The following is a 16,749-nucleotide window of genomic DNA, read 5'->3' on the forward strand; positions in this document are numbered from 1 at the left end:
CGCGCATCTGGGCTTAAAAGCTTGACCCGCTGCAGGTTTCTGAGTCAGCGCACGCACACACTTTGCGCAAGAAACTTTAGTGTGGGAGTACGGAAAGATGAGAGTCACATTGTGTACTGCACCAATGAACTTAACGGTTTCAAGTTTATTCTTTTAATGTGTATTTTTGGTAAATATGTCTTATAACATCTCCTGCATAATTTAATTTTATGTTATTCTCAGAGGTCTTTGAGTAACATCCTTTCTTCAGTTATTTCATTTTTGATGTCCATCAGGACCAGTCGACTCTGATGTAATAACAGATTAGAAAATCAGACGAAATGATGAATGCATTTTTAACATGTTTTTGTGTACTGTGTACACATGTTACATTGTTATGTGTTGTTTTCATGTCTATGTGTTAAAATTTGGCACATACTTAACATACATACGTCTTGTTTAAGTACAAATAAGACGTCAACAGCATGTCAAAGACATATAAAAAGTCATATGTATTTGGCCCTCTGGCTTTCTCTACACTTTACAACACAAGACATAGACGAGTGTGAGATTTAAAACTTATGAACAGAAACCTGGCTTTCCTCAGATTATTTTGGTTAGAGTCACGATTTCTAAAAATTTTGCCACCTATTATTATTTAATTGTCGAACATACCAACTCCAAAATATTTTTTCTTTCTTTATTCAAGTTCGTGTTGAGAATTATTGTTATAAATCTTCTCCACCAGAGGTCGCCCCTTCTTTGATATAATCAACTCCTACTGACAAACCCTTTAACCTTTGTTAGAACATTCTAACCCTTCTTGTAATTGGCATTATTGTCAAATACTTCACTCTTGTGAAAAAAAGCTTCCGTACAACCTGACAAAAAATGGGTAATCAGAGAGCATGTGGACTTTTAACTCCAGGATTTTGGAGACGTGCATTGCTTACTACAGAGGCAAAAAACATATTACACACAGCTGCCCGGGATCAGACTTATCACACAGACCATATGTTTGTACTGATAAGCTTCAAACTCATAGCAGTAGAAAAAATGGTTCTGTGTTTTGTTCTCTTGTGAGCTGACTTCACTGAATGACAGCTATGGACTGACTTAAATTACAGATGTAAATCAAACTAATGTGTTCTAAGTTAATCCATGAAGAGAAGTGTTATCAGTTTACCTTTCATCTGAATGATGCCAAACAAAAAAAAACAAAAAATGGCTGGTTCACCATGGTTCACAATGGAAAACTGGAGCTGTCCTTATCTGCAGTGAAGAACACGCTGGAATACTGTATAGTATTGATATATACAGTGCCTTGCATAAAATTGTTTGAAAGGCACTTTTATAACTAAACAATTTGTTACATCAGCATCATAAACTTGTGTCGTATTTTATGTGAATTTTACATAAATGACTCTCAGAAAATAGCCTATAATTGTGAAATGAAAATAAGAAAGAATACATGGTTTTCATTTGTATCTATAAATAAAGATCTAAACATTTTGCTGTGCATTTGTATTTAGCACCTTTTTTCATATTCCTAAATAAATTCAGTGCAATCTATTTCCTTTAAAAGTTACCTAATAAGTAAATAGACTCCATGACTTATGTTTTGTTTTGTTGCTTGTTGGTTTTTGTTTTAGTTTGTATTTTTGTTCTTATTGGGTTTTCTGTTTTTGCTATTTTGCATTATTTTATAAATGATGTATAGCAGTTTATCTGGTGTGATCTGTATTTAAATGTGCTTTATAAATTTAATATATGTAATTACACTTATTCACTATCTTAGCAAATTACCCAGCAGATATTAGAAAAGTTGTTTTGTTTAAGTTGAAGAAATCTATTCATCTATTTTCTTTACCTGCCTAATCCTTGTCAGGATTTTTTGCTAGAAACTTTCAGGATTGTTGAGGTGTTTAAAACTAAGTCAAAAGAACCTCAGCGATCTAAGAAGCTATTTAAAAGGAAACTTTATTTTCTGCAACACGTTGAGACATATTTGTGGTTCATTCAGGCTGCAAGAGAGGGAGACTTTAGCAAATAACAGAGTGGCTAAACAGAGTATAGCAAAGTCATTGTTTTATCCTTTTGTGCTTCCTGTCTGGAACAAGCTGGATTTAGAAATGTTGGCAGCCTTTAGGAATTGTCAAAGGCAAGATCCTATATTCTATTGGGAAAACACAGACTGCTGTTCATAGTTAGCAAAGGTAATCATGCTAATTGCTAGTATGACTGTCTAACATATTAAGCCCAACATTTTTTTTAAATCTTTGTTTAAAATAGTAATGCCTTGTTTTACAGCCATTACTCTCTCACGCATGGTGTGTGTTTGCCTCTACTCCAAATGACTGCTCCAAAGAAAGACAGAAAAATATATCTCTACTCATTTGATTAGATTATCTTTTACAATACTATCCATTGCTTTAAACTTAATTCACTAGCTGCATTAATTACTGTTTTCTTTACTTCAAAGATATTTGATTTGGATGTGAACATTTGGGGTTTACCGCATTTTTGTAAATATTGGTGGTCTCTCTCATGTATGATACTCCGATCTTTTTCATCCTGCATGTGGGAGCCAAACCCTACAGGAAAAATTACATAAAACCACATGGAAATTGTAATTATGTGAAAGATGATAAAATTATAAACAAAAAAACTTTTCTAGCCAGCCATCATAAGTGGGGTTTGTATGTTCAAAATAAGTACTTTTCTGTATTTAATTCGTGCATTTTCTCATGCTCTGCTCATCTCTCCTATTGGATACAATAAGGGTCTATTTTGGGTCCATTCGGTTTGTTGTTGTTTTAAACAGTTGTAGAGTACGCAATGTCTTTTCATTTTAGCACATATGACTTTTGTATTGTATTTACCCCTACAGACATTCATGCCTCAACTACATATCATGGATGGAAAACAAAACCTGCTTAGACTACGTAGCGACAAAACAGAGGTTATTTTTGCAAAGACCTTTAACAACAGCTCTCTCCATTATCTTTGTTTGATCCAAAACTATAATTCACAATATTCACATAAACTAAAGTTTTATGTCCCAATTTTTGGGTGACATAATTAAATAGGGATTGTTTCTTCTAAACTAAAAAGGCAATCACAAATAGAAGGTTTGTAGTCTAAATCACAAGACACAAAAACAACAGAGCAACATAATAGTTAACTACACCTTTATTGTTCCTTGTCCAGTCAATGAGAGCTTTCAGTTTCCCTTATAAATGCCATTCCCATCAAAGTACTGAATTCCAGCAGACAGTCACACATGATGCCAGTACAACCAATGATGCAACTAAATCCCAAGCATCAAGTGTGCAGGAGACTGCTGGACCCTTCTTTAGCAGAGTGAGATGCCTTTAGTCAGTTTACATTTTTATCTTTAATAACGGACTTCTCCTAAGGGCCTCACACCAGATGACAGGCCTACTGAAGCATAGCAGCTAACGCACATATTAGTCTAAGATGTCTACTGTCTCGGACCTAAAGAGATGCCACTCGGGATTGGAATGTGTTTTACAATATTCTTAGAAGTTTCCACAATGTTGGTGCGTTGTCTCCAATCTCATGCATGGTATTATGCGGAGCCACAGCCCTGTCTGAAATGTCAAAGTTCAAGGCATTCATGCATTTGGCAATTTTTACTTTAATGAATCGTGGCATGAAGACAAAACCAGGAAAAGCACTTTGTGGTGGACACTGATACTGTCACAATGTGGAAGCATGACAAGCATCTCTCATACAACAAAATGATTCAGAGGAACTCAGAACGCAGCAATTGTTCCTCTATTTGAGGGACATAAACTTTAAAATTTGACCAACCGGACTCAGGTCAAAATGTACAAATATAACAATAAAAAAGACAAGCGATAATGTCCATAAAACTCTGATCATATGTTAATAAAAACACTAAGCTAATGCATTTGAAACACGTCATCAGCTTCGGATGAGCTCTTACTGCTGATAGAGATGGCTTTGCTTACCTTTTGCTTATATCAGATAATGAAAAATGCATTAAACATGACTCCTGTTACAGAAGCTCAGCAAATAGTCCTGTTAGAAAACATGAAGTTGCCACAGTTCAATCAGACATTGCACATTTGCAGAAGGGCATGAGGTGCACTACTGTTTCACTTTTACTGTTATTAGCAGATGATGAGCGACATGAAATGAAATCTCTTACATTAAATGAAGTGCTAACATTCTTTACAAAGCACCAGCTGGTACAACTAAGGATCTAATGATACAGTCAAAACAAAGTAGTTTCCGATTTTTTTTTTTGCTTTGTTTGTTTGTTTTTTCTTCTTTCTCGATGTTGGCCAAAACCTGTTGCAAAGCTGGGATCACTGCACAGTCGGACCAATAAACCTAAAAGTAATCAGTGTTGGATAGAGATTTGGATTTAAAACTATACATTTAAACACATTAGCCAAATATGTCTATTTTTCATCGATGTAAACATTAATGTTCCCACTTTGGAATCGGGATTACCAGAGTTTATATTATGGCCTAAAACAGAAGCTATAACCTTCATATATTATCAGTACAGCAAAGTATGTTTAGTATAACAATATCATCAATATTATTTAATCATTGAATATATTAATTCCACATTAAATAAATTGTTCTTTTTCTGAAAACAAAAATCCACTATGCAAGTGGTTGAGATTTACTTTGACTGTATCGCTGAAAGCCAGTGATTAATAAAAAAAAATAATTGAACTGAAAATTAATTAAGACAAAATTTGTAATTTTTATAAACTCATAAACTTGCCCTTAACAGCTATTTGTTGACTTTTTACGAGGGAATGCACTGAAAAACATATTTTCTCCCAATTATATTTTTTCCCAGTCCAAAAAAGGCAGAAAATGCAGCATCAGAAATGTCTGGCTTGAAATGTGAAATAAGGAGAAAAAAAAATAGAGGAGACAAGGTATGCAAAACTACAGGTTTTACAATTTCGGTCGTGACCCATTTGGAAACAGGTCACTGTGAAAGATAAGAGCAATCGTTTATGTAAGGCATTTTAAGTTGACAGAACTCCTTTGAGATTCCTCCAGAGAGGCCTTTAGTAGATAAATAAGGAAGGCTTTTGTCCATTTTCCAATTGTTTTTTCATTTCCATGTCCATTTTCCACAAACACATCCCATAGGGGAAGAGCTGGAAAGTGACACATCTAAGTGACGATAGAATATTGTGGAAAGGGTTTCAAATCCTTGTAGGTGTGAACCTTTAGCAACCACAAGCAGTCTTCATCCTAACTAAGAGAAGACAAATATGGCGCTACATTCAGAGGTTCAAGAGGAGGAGAGCCAGCAGGAGCATTGGGAGGACATCAAGTGATAAGGAGGACATGATGGCTCCACCTGAAAGAGAGAAAAGGCTCATTCCTTAGAAAAGCTTTGACTAGAACTCTGACATTTATTGCTTGGTTGATGGAGAAAAAAAAAATCCATTACTAGAAATATCCCATTGAAACATCTAAACAATGCAAAATCTTGTAAATAACTAAACAAGTTTCTAAAAGGGCTTATAGAGTGCGATTTGTACTAAATCCAATTCTGCACTTTATTTTAAAGAAAGTTGCTACAATCTGGTTTTTTATTATAGTGATAATTATATAATTATAGATTTCATTTATTTTTGTAAAAAAGACATGTAATGGACAGACAACTGTCAAGAATCTCATACCTCTAAGGCTTTCTTTATAATGTGTCCATCTCACCTGTTCTCATGACAAAAGCAAAGCCAAGAGAAAATAAGGCTAAACAAAACATGGTACCAACTTCAAAAAGCTAATTTGCATCTAGACACTAAAAAGTGCCTGAAACCATGGAAGCAACAAGCTTGTAACATAGTTATGGCTGGATATACGACCACTATTCTTACCAGAATTGTTAGACTTTGTTTTATTAATTTGTTTCTTGTCATATACTATACTGGTGTGTGTTTGGGATCATTGTCCTGTTGGAACACCCAGTTGTGTTCAGGTTTCAACCAACTGCCTGTGGATCTGAGATGAAGTTGAAGAATTTCTAGGTGGTGCTCCTTTATTCTTCTTTGTGCAATGCACCCGCACAAACCCTCAGCATGATACTAACACCACTATGCTTGACAGTTGGTACATTGATATTTGGTTTGAAAGCCTTACCCTGACTCACCAAAACACACGTTAATCCTTGTATCTAAATTGCTCTATTTCTGTCTCGTCTGATCTTAAAACCTTTTTCTAAATTGTTTTTGTCTTGTTCATGAAGGCTGTTGCAAGTTTCAGATGAACTTGAATGATTGTATTTTGGGACAGGGGCTTCTTTCTTGGTTGGAACCCCCCTTTAGTCAATAGTGATGAAAACCACTTCACTGTGGACAATGAAACTGGTATTTCCAGTTCATGGCACGCTTGAGCATAGGTGATTATTTTGTTATTCCTCATCACCTCAACAAATATCCTTGGTCCTAAGCATGAGATTTTGGGTTAGATGGTGGAATCTTCAACAAAATTGGGTGGTCCACCTGGGACAATGATCCCAAACACACATAAAATAGAAGCAAGTTAACATTAAGCTTTGTTGTGCCCCAGCCATGGATTAAACATGGACTTGCACGAGGACTGTGATGTACCCGGACTGTGTGAAAATGACCCTAAATGCCACTCGATTCGTCAGTTACCCACATTCAAAATCCATCACAACTTAAATTCCTGGGCATGTGAAATCAAGCTGTCAGGTGGGGTCTGGACTGAATGATAAGGGATAAAGAGAACCACAGGAGAGAATTCCTCTTCTCATCAAGATCAATTACAGAGGCTTAAATCCTCCTCTATCCAGTCGGCCTGCCAGCCGGTCACCCATGCAGCAAGTAGATCAGTCAGAGCGCTACCAAGGCTTTAGTCACGGACCATCTCATCCCTCCAATCTGAGGTATGAAATTTGAAATGACAGCTCGGCTCGAGCCCATTGGTTTGGACAAATGATAACCTACTGCTGACTTTAAGCCCAGTATAATCTCATACTCTAATGTCAGAATGAATGGTCACATTGTTTTACCTCAGCACTGTAGATTTAAAATGTCATTTGATCACTAATGTCTTCCACCAATGAAAAACTAGCATGAGAATTCCCAAAGGAGATTACACTCATTCAATATATTTCATTTTATCAGTGAGATAACTCTACTTTAACAAAGTCTCATTTGTTTATTATGACTTTTTTTACTTTTGGGACATGGACACATATTCATTGTAAATTCAAAACATATAAAACTCTGAGTGTAGCTTAGTGTTTAACAACAGCAGGGACCTACTGTAGTTCTGAGAGCGGCCCCGTGTTGGGCTGTTTCCAGGGACGCTGATTTGTGCCACCGCCCCATCTCCTCCTTCTGTGTGTGCCCGGACTTCTACCACATATTCCCCATCTGTATGCAGGGGAAGTTCTATGTACCGCTTGTTGGTTGTGTACAGTGTGCCTGTAGACATGCCTTTCTGCTTGTACAGCACCTGGGTACACGACAAGTGTAAATAAAAAGCATTAAGTTCAGAGCAGATTCAGTTTTTGATCCCAGAAATGAGAAAGTATTGAGTTTCCTTACCCTGTACCCTTCTATTATGGATTCATTAGAAAGTGGTTCCAGATGTTCCCAGGTAACATTTACAAACTGGCCCTTTAACTTTGTGACTGTTATTTTCGGAGGTCGATCTGGAGCTGGTAAGTTAAGAAGAGTAACAGTAGGTCAAATTAGAAAACTGTCATTAGTTGTGTATAAGCTGAGCAGCTGTAAAGTGTTTATTTTTCAAAGATAACATAAGTTATGTTGAAACATACGGGGTTTCTTGGTGTGGATCTTGATGTGCTTGCTTGGTGGTCCGTATCCTGCAGAGTTGTAGCCTCGAATCTCAATGATGTAGACTGAGCTGGGCTTCAGACTCTCCAGCCTTGTGTGGTTTATCTTCCCTGACACCACAACCCTGTGGGCTCCACCTTCACTGTCTTCATTTTGTCTCCAGTACTTCACCTAGGACAAACATAATATTAAGGCGTTATGGTAATGATGCACCTTGTTTTAGCAGTGGTTTTGCAGAGGTGAAGTAAGCAACATAATTAGGAGACAAATACGTAAAGTGCTTTACATCGGGGAAGAACATATATTTTGCAGAAGAGATCTGATCTTTTTTCTTATCTTTTTTAATATCTAATGTGTTTAATGTGTTTAAAATAAAGTCAGAAAAATCACAAAAGCTTTTCAAAAGGAAACAGTATTTCCAATGACCTGTTGAGACTTGTCTGCAGTTCACTGAGACAGTAACAGCACAAGGGAGATCAACATTTTTAGCAGATAATGTGAAGACTGAACAGAGTACATCTTTATCCTTTTAAGTTTTCAACCTCTGTCTATAAGGAAAGAATGTAAAAATGTAATACACATAGAGACTGCTGTTTTATTACTGCTAGCCATGCAGTAAGAGAAGATTTTAAAGACAGTTTAAAACTTTATTTTGTTTTTAAATAGTAAAGTTCAATATTGAAAACATTTTACACTGTCTGCACTCACAAACCCACAGTGTGAGGTCACCTCCTCTCTTCTTGGCAAGACATGGCAGGAAGGCTAGAAAAAATATTTTGAATGTTGTTGTGATATCTTCTAGAGATCATTAAGAGAAACTGTGATTGGCTAAATTTGTATTGGTAGGTCAAAGCTTTACAAAAAGGTGAGATGGCAATTGTCTACAAAATCTCTGACAGGTACACCTTTAATCTATTCTATTTCTGGGGCTGATGGACGTTTCTCAAGAGGAAGAAATAGAAACTTAAATGCATTACAGAAATGTTGCTCTGTTTTACCTATTTTTGTGCTCTCAACACATATCTGTCATGGAACATGCTGGAATATGGAAATTATGACAGCCTCTTGAAAATCTCAGGGTTAAGGCAAATATTTCATTCTCTAGAATAAACAATGTCAACTCTGTATTAATTTTGTATTTGTTTTAGAATACCATTAAAAGGTTTACAGCAAAACCTGTTTACAGAAATGTGTCCTCATCTCTGCCCCTAATACAATGTTTGGAAAAATGTCTCAAAACCTAATGCTTTCACCCTTCTTTTATATTTTTGGCATCCAAAGCAAAATATTTGTGCCTGTTCACTCAGATATTACACCTGTAATAATCAAAATCTTATAATGGTCAGGACGTACAGCAGCTTACTTTATCAAAATAGGAGTTTTTTACTGACCTGGTATCCATCTATATTGCTCTCTGACAGAAGCAACCAGGATACAGAGGCCGCTGTGGCAGAAAGTGCTTTCCCTTCAGGAATTGCAGGAGCTTCAGATGGAGCTAAAGAGGGATCCAGAATACAAAGTTGTCAAGAAGTTATAGTTACAGGAGAACATTTTTATATCACATCAGGTGACTAGAGCAGCATCACTCATACTTTTAAAGGAGGTTTGATGGAGGCCTTCAGAAAAAAATAGTCCAGCAGCTCATGAGTCTACTATGGGATTTAAAGATGCCTCAAAATAATTTTAATTTAAAATCAGCCATTTAATGTTTATGGGAGCGATTCAAAGAGGAAACCTTTGCTTTCTAAGTAAAATGTAAAGGCCACAGTAAAGTTTACCAGAGACTAGCAGAGGAAAAGTAGGACTTCTGGAAAAATGTTTATTGGACCAATGGGACTAAAACTGAATTATTTAGACACCAGAACAGAGGACATGTATGGTGTAAACCAAATACAGCTTTCCCAGAAAAAGAAAAAGAAAAAAAAAACATTTAGATTGTGAAGCATGGAGGTGGATGTGTGATATTTTGGGTATGTTTAGCAAAAACAGCACCTATCCAGCTCATTATCTCAGAATCCTCCATTAATTCTAAAGTGTATCAGAGGGTTGACTGAAAAGACACAAAACAAATGTATTCAATGCACCATTATTGTCATTCTTTTGTGGAAATTCCATGCAAATAATGCATGAAAATACCTAAAATGTTAAACTAGGTTTTTTAAATTATTTTTCCATTCAAGAACATCGCAGACCTCTGTATAATTTTCGGCCAAAAGTTATTATGACTCCCTTTAGAGCACCTAAAGAGCTACATGCTTCTCCGGATCCATCAAACTGGCACTGGACATTGAACCAGTAATGCTCAATAATCTGGAGGCAAAGCAATTTGTCCGGATTACTTTGCAGGCATATGCATTACCTAAAAAGGCAAGCGTTTCCTAAGAATTTCATCCTGGCAGCAAGGCAACTCTGTAAGGCATCATGTCTGGATTGCCAGCGGTCATCTCAAGTATCTGTCTCTGGAAGTTAATAACTAGTTCAAACGTTTCACATCCCTGCTCAAACTATCAGCCTTCGCGTTCGTGCTACAAGAATAATTATAAACAGCCGACACAGACAGATTGGAGAAGCAGAAAACATATTAAAGTATTCCTGATTCTCACTGAACTGACTGCTTTCTGAGTTTTTTCACTTTTACGTGTTTTCTTGTTATAAGTGAGATTGTTGAGAGCCGTGACTCAGCACTTACCATCCTGTGCAGAGTAAATGATGGCTGTTAGGCTGTAGGGTCCCTCTCCTTGCCTGTTGAAGGCTTTAACTTTGACTTCAAACTCTGTCATGGGAGGAAGGTTGGGGTCTTTGTGAACATAGTGCTTGGCCTCAGGGTCATTCACCTCCACCCTGTTCCACTCTTTTTCTTCATGGGGTTTAAAGGCCACAATGTAGCCAAAATCAGGCCCATAGTAGTACTGTGGCTGGACTGGCTAAACGCAACAAATAAAGAGAAAGAAAACAAAAAAGATGATCATGATCTGGAACATAAGTGCTTAATTAAATATTTGCTGTTATATAGCCAGGAAAGTAACATTAAGATATACAATTATTTCTCACATTGTGCTTTTCTCAAGGTCTCATAAGACACCTTGGCTGTCTGTCCATCTGACCTGTGCTTACAGGCAGGTTTGAGTATCGGAAGCATTGAACTCACATTTAGGCTTAGATTTACAGGGTGACAGCACTTCTTTATATCATGGACTTGTAATTCAGCATAATTAGCTCTCGTACCATCTTTTAACCAATGCAGATCCTATTTTCTTTAATAAAAAGTAAATAAGGATTCAGTGGTTTTTAAAACCAGCAGTTTTTTAGATGGACATTGTATTTCCTTCATTTGATGTGTAGCAAATAGTCTTTAGAATTTAGAATTTTGACCATTTTCACTTTAGCAAAATCTGCATCTAGATATCTACATTCTGGACTGTTAAAACAGCATGTTTTTGTTTTTGTCAGCTTTAACAGCCAGGTGATCAGAGGGTTGTAAAATAAAACCTGTAAGAGAGTAAGATTTAAACAAATAATATATATATTATGCCAAATATTAGGGTTTCTGGAATTGATCTTTTGAAGGATATGGCGCCACAGCATGAAATTATGCTATGCAATGCTCACTTATAGTACAGCGGAACCAACTGTAACCACATGGGAAAATAGAAAGATAATGTTAAAGGGTAACACAGAAACAACACATATTGGCAGGAAAATTCTTGTCAAACCATAGACTATTTTGCAAAAAGCTATCCTATTGTGACTTCACCTGAATTAGGCTGTTAACAACCCCAGATATGAATGACACTCTATATCTGTGTTTGAGACTTTTATTTTGAAGTATAAAAGGCATTACTTATTGTTATGATTGAGTAGACTAGTAAATATTGCATAACGATCTGGCTGACAAAACTGCTCTATATGTCTTAATTATTTGTGTGCGACAGTTTGGTTACCTGGTAGAAAACGAAGAGTGTCAGACAAACTGAATTTGTTTGAATCTTGCAACTGAAGTTGCTATCTAGTTTGTAGCCTCCTAAAGTGTGGGGTTATTTTTCTGTTTTTCAAAGGAATCTGAACTGCATCAGATCATCTATCATAATTTCTTTCGGTTTTGATTTTCTTAACTATGGTTTTTGACTAATTCTTTGCTGTTATGTTCCTTACGTCTAGCTTTTCTTTCTGTCATTTCTTTATGCTTATTATTGATGTTAGACTATTAGTTAATTCTTTTATTCTTTGTACTTTTAGATCATTTCTGTTAGAACCTGTCTGATATCTTACCTGGGTTTCCCTGTGTTTCTGCTGTGCTCCATCTGGTTAATTAGTTCTTCCTCCGTCAGCTGCTCTCCTTATCCCTCTGTCTCAGCTGCAACTCATTCCCTCTGATTATGTTGGCTGGTTTGTTGTCATTTCTCTTACCTGCTTCAGTATATAAACTTTGTTTTTCTCAGTGTTCCCCGGTGCTCCATGGTTTTGCTCCAGCTTCTGTTTTTTCCTCATCGCCTATTTTATTCCTCCAGTTTGTCTCATAGCTTTATTCCTCCTTTGATTGTGTTGTAAATTCCTTTTATTCTTATTAAATCTTTAGTTAAACATTTAGAGCTCTGATTTTGCAGATAAAGAATAAAAAATGTGACACAGATACCAAAATAGCCAAACAAGGTTGTCGGTTGGAAGGCAACGTAGCAAGGGAAGGCCAGCCCAGCTGTTAAAAGGTGAAGCTTTTGGCTTTCTGCTATATATGATAATAATGCTATAAAATATTAAAATGTTTTTTTTCCTGAATTTTGCTTTTGCTTTGGGAAAAAATTTAATTTCAACTCGAAAAGTTACAATGAGTATAGGACTGTAAAATGTAATTAATAAAACTTTGTATAACATTTATAAATAAATAACCACTATTACAAACTGCCTAAATACACAATTCTTTGTCAGCTCTTACATAGAGATTTCTTGGTTGTAAAAGGAAGACCTACCGTCCACGTGATGGTCAGCTCTCTGCTGGCCCCTCCGCCCCCGCCGACATCTGAGGGCGCCACCACAGGAGCTACAATGAGACAGCAACAGCAAAACTTTGAGCCCGCATGCTATGAATCCACACAAACAAAGCCAAACCCACACAGGCTGTAACCTAGCCTTGGCTTCACAACTGAGACATCTTCCCCTTGCAAACACAGTATCAATGTCCTCTATTGCGTCAAACATGATCCTTAATGTACATGTAGGAAACTTGCCAGCCATAGTTTAGAGGCTCACCTTCATTTGGTGATTATTTTTTTAAAGATGTCATAGAAGGTCTAAATTTCAGTGTGAGGTTTCACCAAAGTGTTTATTTGTAATGGTTCATGTGGTGAGTCTGACACAACGTGTCGGTTTTTGGAAGCAGAGCCTAATGTAAACACTGCTGATTCGCTTCCACAGTAATATGTTAGACATTTAAACAGACAACAATAGAGGGACATGGTATAACTAACAAAATAGAAAGATGGATGGCAGTGACACATTTTTCTTTCTTCTTTTACATTTTACTGAAAATGTGATATAAAAAAATCTGTTTTATAATTCTACAAATTACAACTAGAATAAACAGATATAAAATCAGGACATGATCCTACCTGATTCCAAGGTTTTTTCTTTGTGTGACGGCCTGCTTGGCTCTCCTGTCCCCAGAGTGTTGGTGGCCATGACCCTGAACTCATATTCTGTCCAAGGGAACAAATCCACCACTATCGCTGTCTCTGCATTCCCCTCAACATCAGCAGGCGCTACAGAAAAAAAACATAGATGGTAAGTACATTAAGATAAAATGTTAAATTTTACAATAACAGTGTCTTGCAAAGTTATCACTTTTAAGCTTTTTTAAAATTTTTGTCACATTTTTACCAAGAGCTTCCAAAATCTATTGGGATTTTATAATAGAACAACAGAAAGTAAAACAATGTGAAAAGAGTTATATGCCTTTGTGTTCAGTATCTTCTACTCTTATATCATAAATAAAATCCAGTGCAATAAACAAGGTCATTTATTTAGTCCATCCAGTTGTTCTGTGAAGGCCTTAGAGGTATCTTAGCGAACATTAGTGAACAAACATCATCACGAAGACCAAGGAACACAGCAGACACGTCAACAATAAAGCTGTTGAGAAGTTTAAAACAGGGTTAGCCTTTACAATAAAATACAATAATATCTCAAGCTTTAAACATTGCATGGACTTACTTACTGTTTACTCCATCATCAAAAAATGGAACCAGTATGGCACAACTAGAAAACCAATCAAGATACAGCTGTCCACCTAAACTGACAGACTGGGCAAGGACAACCTTAATCAGGTAAGCAGCCAAGATGCCCATGGTAACTCTGGAGGAGCTGTAGAGACAGCTCAGAAGGGAGAATCTATTTAGACAGGATTACGATTATAATTGCTTTACATACTTTACAAGTCTAAGCTAATGGAAGAGTGGAAAGAAGAAAGCTGTTGTTGAAATAAAGGCCATAAGAGGTCCTGTTTGCAGTTTACAACAAGCCACACAAGGGAAAACAGAAAACATGCAAGAAGTGGCTGCATCTACCATCACCACAGTGAAACAGTGGTGGCTGCATCATGATGTGGGGATGCTTATCTTTAGAAGGAACCATGAAGGTGGTCGGGATGGATGAATTGAGGGATTGACCTTTATACTAGGCAATCCTAAAAGCTGTTAGATGATAACAAAGCTAAACAGACAGCCAGAGCTGTAATAGAATGATAGATTAAAGCCGATTTGTGTTAGAACTGCCGAGTCAAAGTCCAAACAGAAATCCAATCGAGAACCTCTGCTAAGCTTTGAAAATGTCCATGGATATTCTCCATCCAATCTGATTCAGCTGGATCTATTTTGTACGGAAGAATGTGACAAAGAGTGAAAAAAGTTAAAGGCACCGTACATACTTAAAGCCACCATGAAGTTCTAATTTGTGAACCTTATCCAACAGTAAGTGAATGATGCATTTATTATTTATATTCTAACTAGTTTTATTAGGCATTACACACTATGTAGTTTACATTGTCACTGTGTAGTTAGTTTCAACACCAACATCATTTTTAGTGCTTTCTCTTGCATGTGGGAGTACTCACATGTTGTGGCGTTCTTCCAGACATCTTTCGAGAACTGGTCTCTGTATTGAATGGTGTATTTGGAGATTGGGCTGTGATTGTCTGCTCCACAGCTCCACTGCAGCGTGACGCTTCTGTCAGATTTGTGAACTATTCGCACCCCACCAGGGGCACCGGGTGGCCCTGGAATATAGAGGACATTAAAAGATAGGTTTTAAAATTAAAGGCCGATGTGGCAGAAAAGCAATGCTAAGGCTATTCACTAAGCTGTGAATAAGCTATAGACAGGAAGAGTGATGGCTTTAGGAGAGCTTCAGCCTCATAGGAAAATTCTTGGTGGTAACCCTGATTTATTTAACAAGTTTAAACAGAAATAACAAAGTTAACATAAAACACATCACTTATTTCTTTTAAAGTTTGTTCTTTGAAAGACAGCGACAAAGTCTCACTTTCGGGCGGAGTTTATAGCGCAGTGACATTTCTAAATTAAACATAGTCAAAGGCTTTTTAATCTAATGTTTCTCTTGGTTCTGATGCAACTCTTAATTCTTCCATTGGGACTGAAAAGAAATGTCTGGGTTGGTGATCCCAACCCACAACTTCAGAAAGCCAAAATTCCCTTTTGAAAACCATGAATCTGAGCTGAGAGAAGTAAAAGGAATACGTTCAGTGTTTAACCTAAGAAACCTCAAAGAATGCAAAGTGACATGCAAATACATATATGTAAAAAACAGATGATCTACTTTACAATATTTAACGCTGGTATTATTCTTTATCTTACATTTCAATAAGAAACAGGAATATAATTGAAAAGTAGTTTTTTTATTAAAAAAGTGAAACTCATATATAGTGCATTTTCATTACACACAAATTGATATATTCCAAGCATTTACTTTATGTTAAAATATGTTTAAAAAAATTTTACATTATGAATTACAAAATGAAAGGGAAGACTGCTGACTTGACAGTTGTCGAGCATAGAGTCACCAACACCCTCCACAAGGAGGATAAAGCCACAAAGGCTCACAGCACTGTTTGCAAGCATATTATTGGAAAGTTTAGTGGAAGGAAAAGGTATGGTAGAAAAGGTGCACAAGCAACAGGAGCAACAGCCCTCAAAGGATTGTGAAGCAAAGCCCATTCAAGAGTTTGGGGGAGATTCAAAAGGCATGGACTGTGGGCAGAGCCAGTTCTTTATGAGCCACCACATACAGACAAGCGTGGATGTGGATATAATATATATTTCTATATTACAGATTCTTTTTATTTCATCTTATGTATTATTGTAAATTTCTGTGAATCTGAAATTTTAATCAAATTTTTATTTATCACTCTGTGTTTAATGAATCTATCTGATATACACAATCAGATTTTTAAATCAAATTAAAGAAATAAATTAAATATTTACTATTATTTATATTTATTGAGATGTACCAGTATGCACGACACTTAAAACAAGGCAGGGCAACAATTTAAGGCCTCTTTTGTCACATATTGCATCCAACATATTGGCAAAATTCCTGAATATTTTCTCTTATTTATGGGTACTTAAGATAGTCACATTTCAGCACATCTTCAGATGAAAACAGCAACTTTGCAGACACAACATATGAAAAATGACTCATAAATGCCTTTCTCATAGCGTGACAAATGACAACCTACAGGTGCAGAGCTGTGTTTTTCAAGCTTCAATGATTTCCTGATGCAAATGTATTTCTTCGTATGCCGGGAAGAATTGGCTGTATTTAATATCTGATGCCAGTTTGCACTCCCTTGGGAGAAGCCAGGATGTGTGCTTTGGTTACACTTTGTGGAATCGTCACACTCAGCCGC

The 16,749-nt window shown here is 36.5% G+C and overlaps 1 protein-coding gene across 2 annotated transcripts in view; it reads right to left on the reverse strand.

The window, feature by feature from the left end:
• Window positions 1-3,153: 3,153 nt before the first annotated feature.
• The window catches only part of cntn1a (contactin 1a), a 113,577-nt gene continuing 99,981 nt past the window's right edge, over window positions 3,154-16,749 (reverse strand). For both annotated transcript variants that reach the window (XM_047392571.1, XM_047392561.1), the window contains exons 16-24: window positions 14,938-15,099; window positions 13,439-13,588; window positions 12,800-12,870; window positions 10,525-10,759; window positions 9,227-9,330; window positions 7,817-8,006; window positions 7,584-7,696; window positions 7,299-7,491; window positions 3,154-5,362 (exon numbers count right to left, since the gene is read on the reverse strand). In XM_047392571.1, coding sequence (XP_047248527.1) covers window positions 5,286-5,362; window positions 7,299-7,491; window positions 7,584-7,696; window positions 7,817-8,006; window positions 9,227-9,330; window positions 10,525-10,759; window positions 12,800-12,870; window positions 13,439-13,588; window positions 14,938-15,099 — 1,295 coding nt within the window. In that variant the 3' untranslated portion in view covers window positions 3,154-5,285. The remainder of the gene's footprint in view (window positions 5,363-7,298; window positions 7,492-7,583; window positions 7,697-7,816; window positions 8,007-9,226; window positions 9,331-10,524; window positions 10,760-12,799; window positions 12,871-13,438; window positions 13,589-14,937; window positions 15,100-16,749) is intronic.

The sequence above is a fragment of the Girardinichthys multiradiatus genome, chromosome 2 (assembly GCF_021462225.1).
Source record: "Girardinichthys multiradiatus isolate DD_20200921_A chromosome 2, DD_fGirMul_XY1, whole genome shotgun sequence".
Lineage (NCBI taxonomy): Eukaryota > Metazoa > Chordata > Actinopteri > Cyprinodontiformes > Goodeidae > Girardinichthys > Girardinichthys multiradiatus.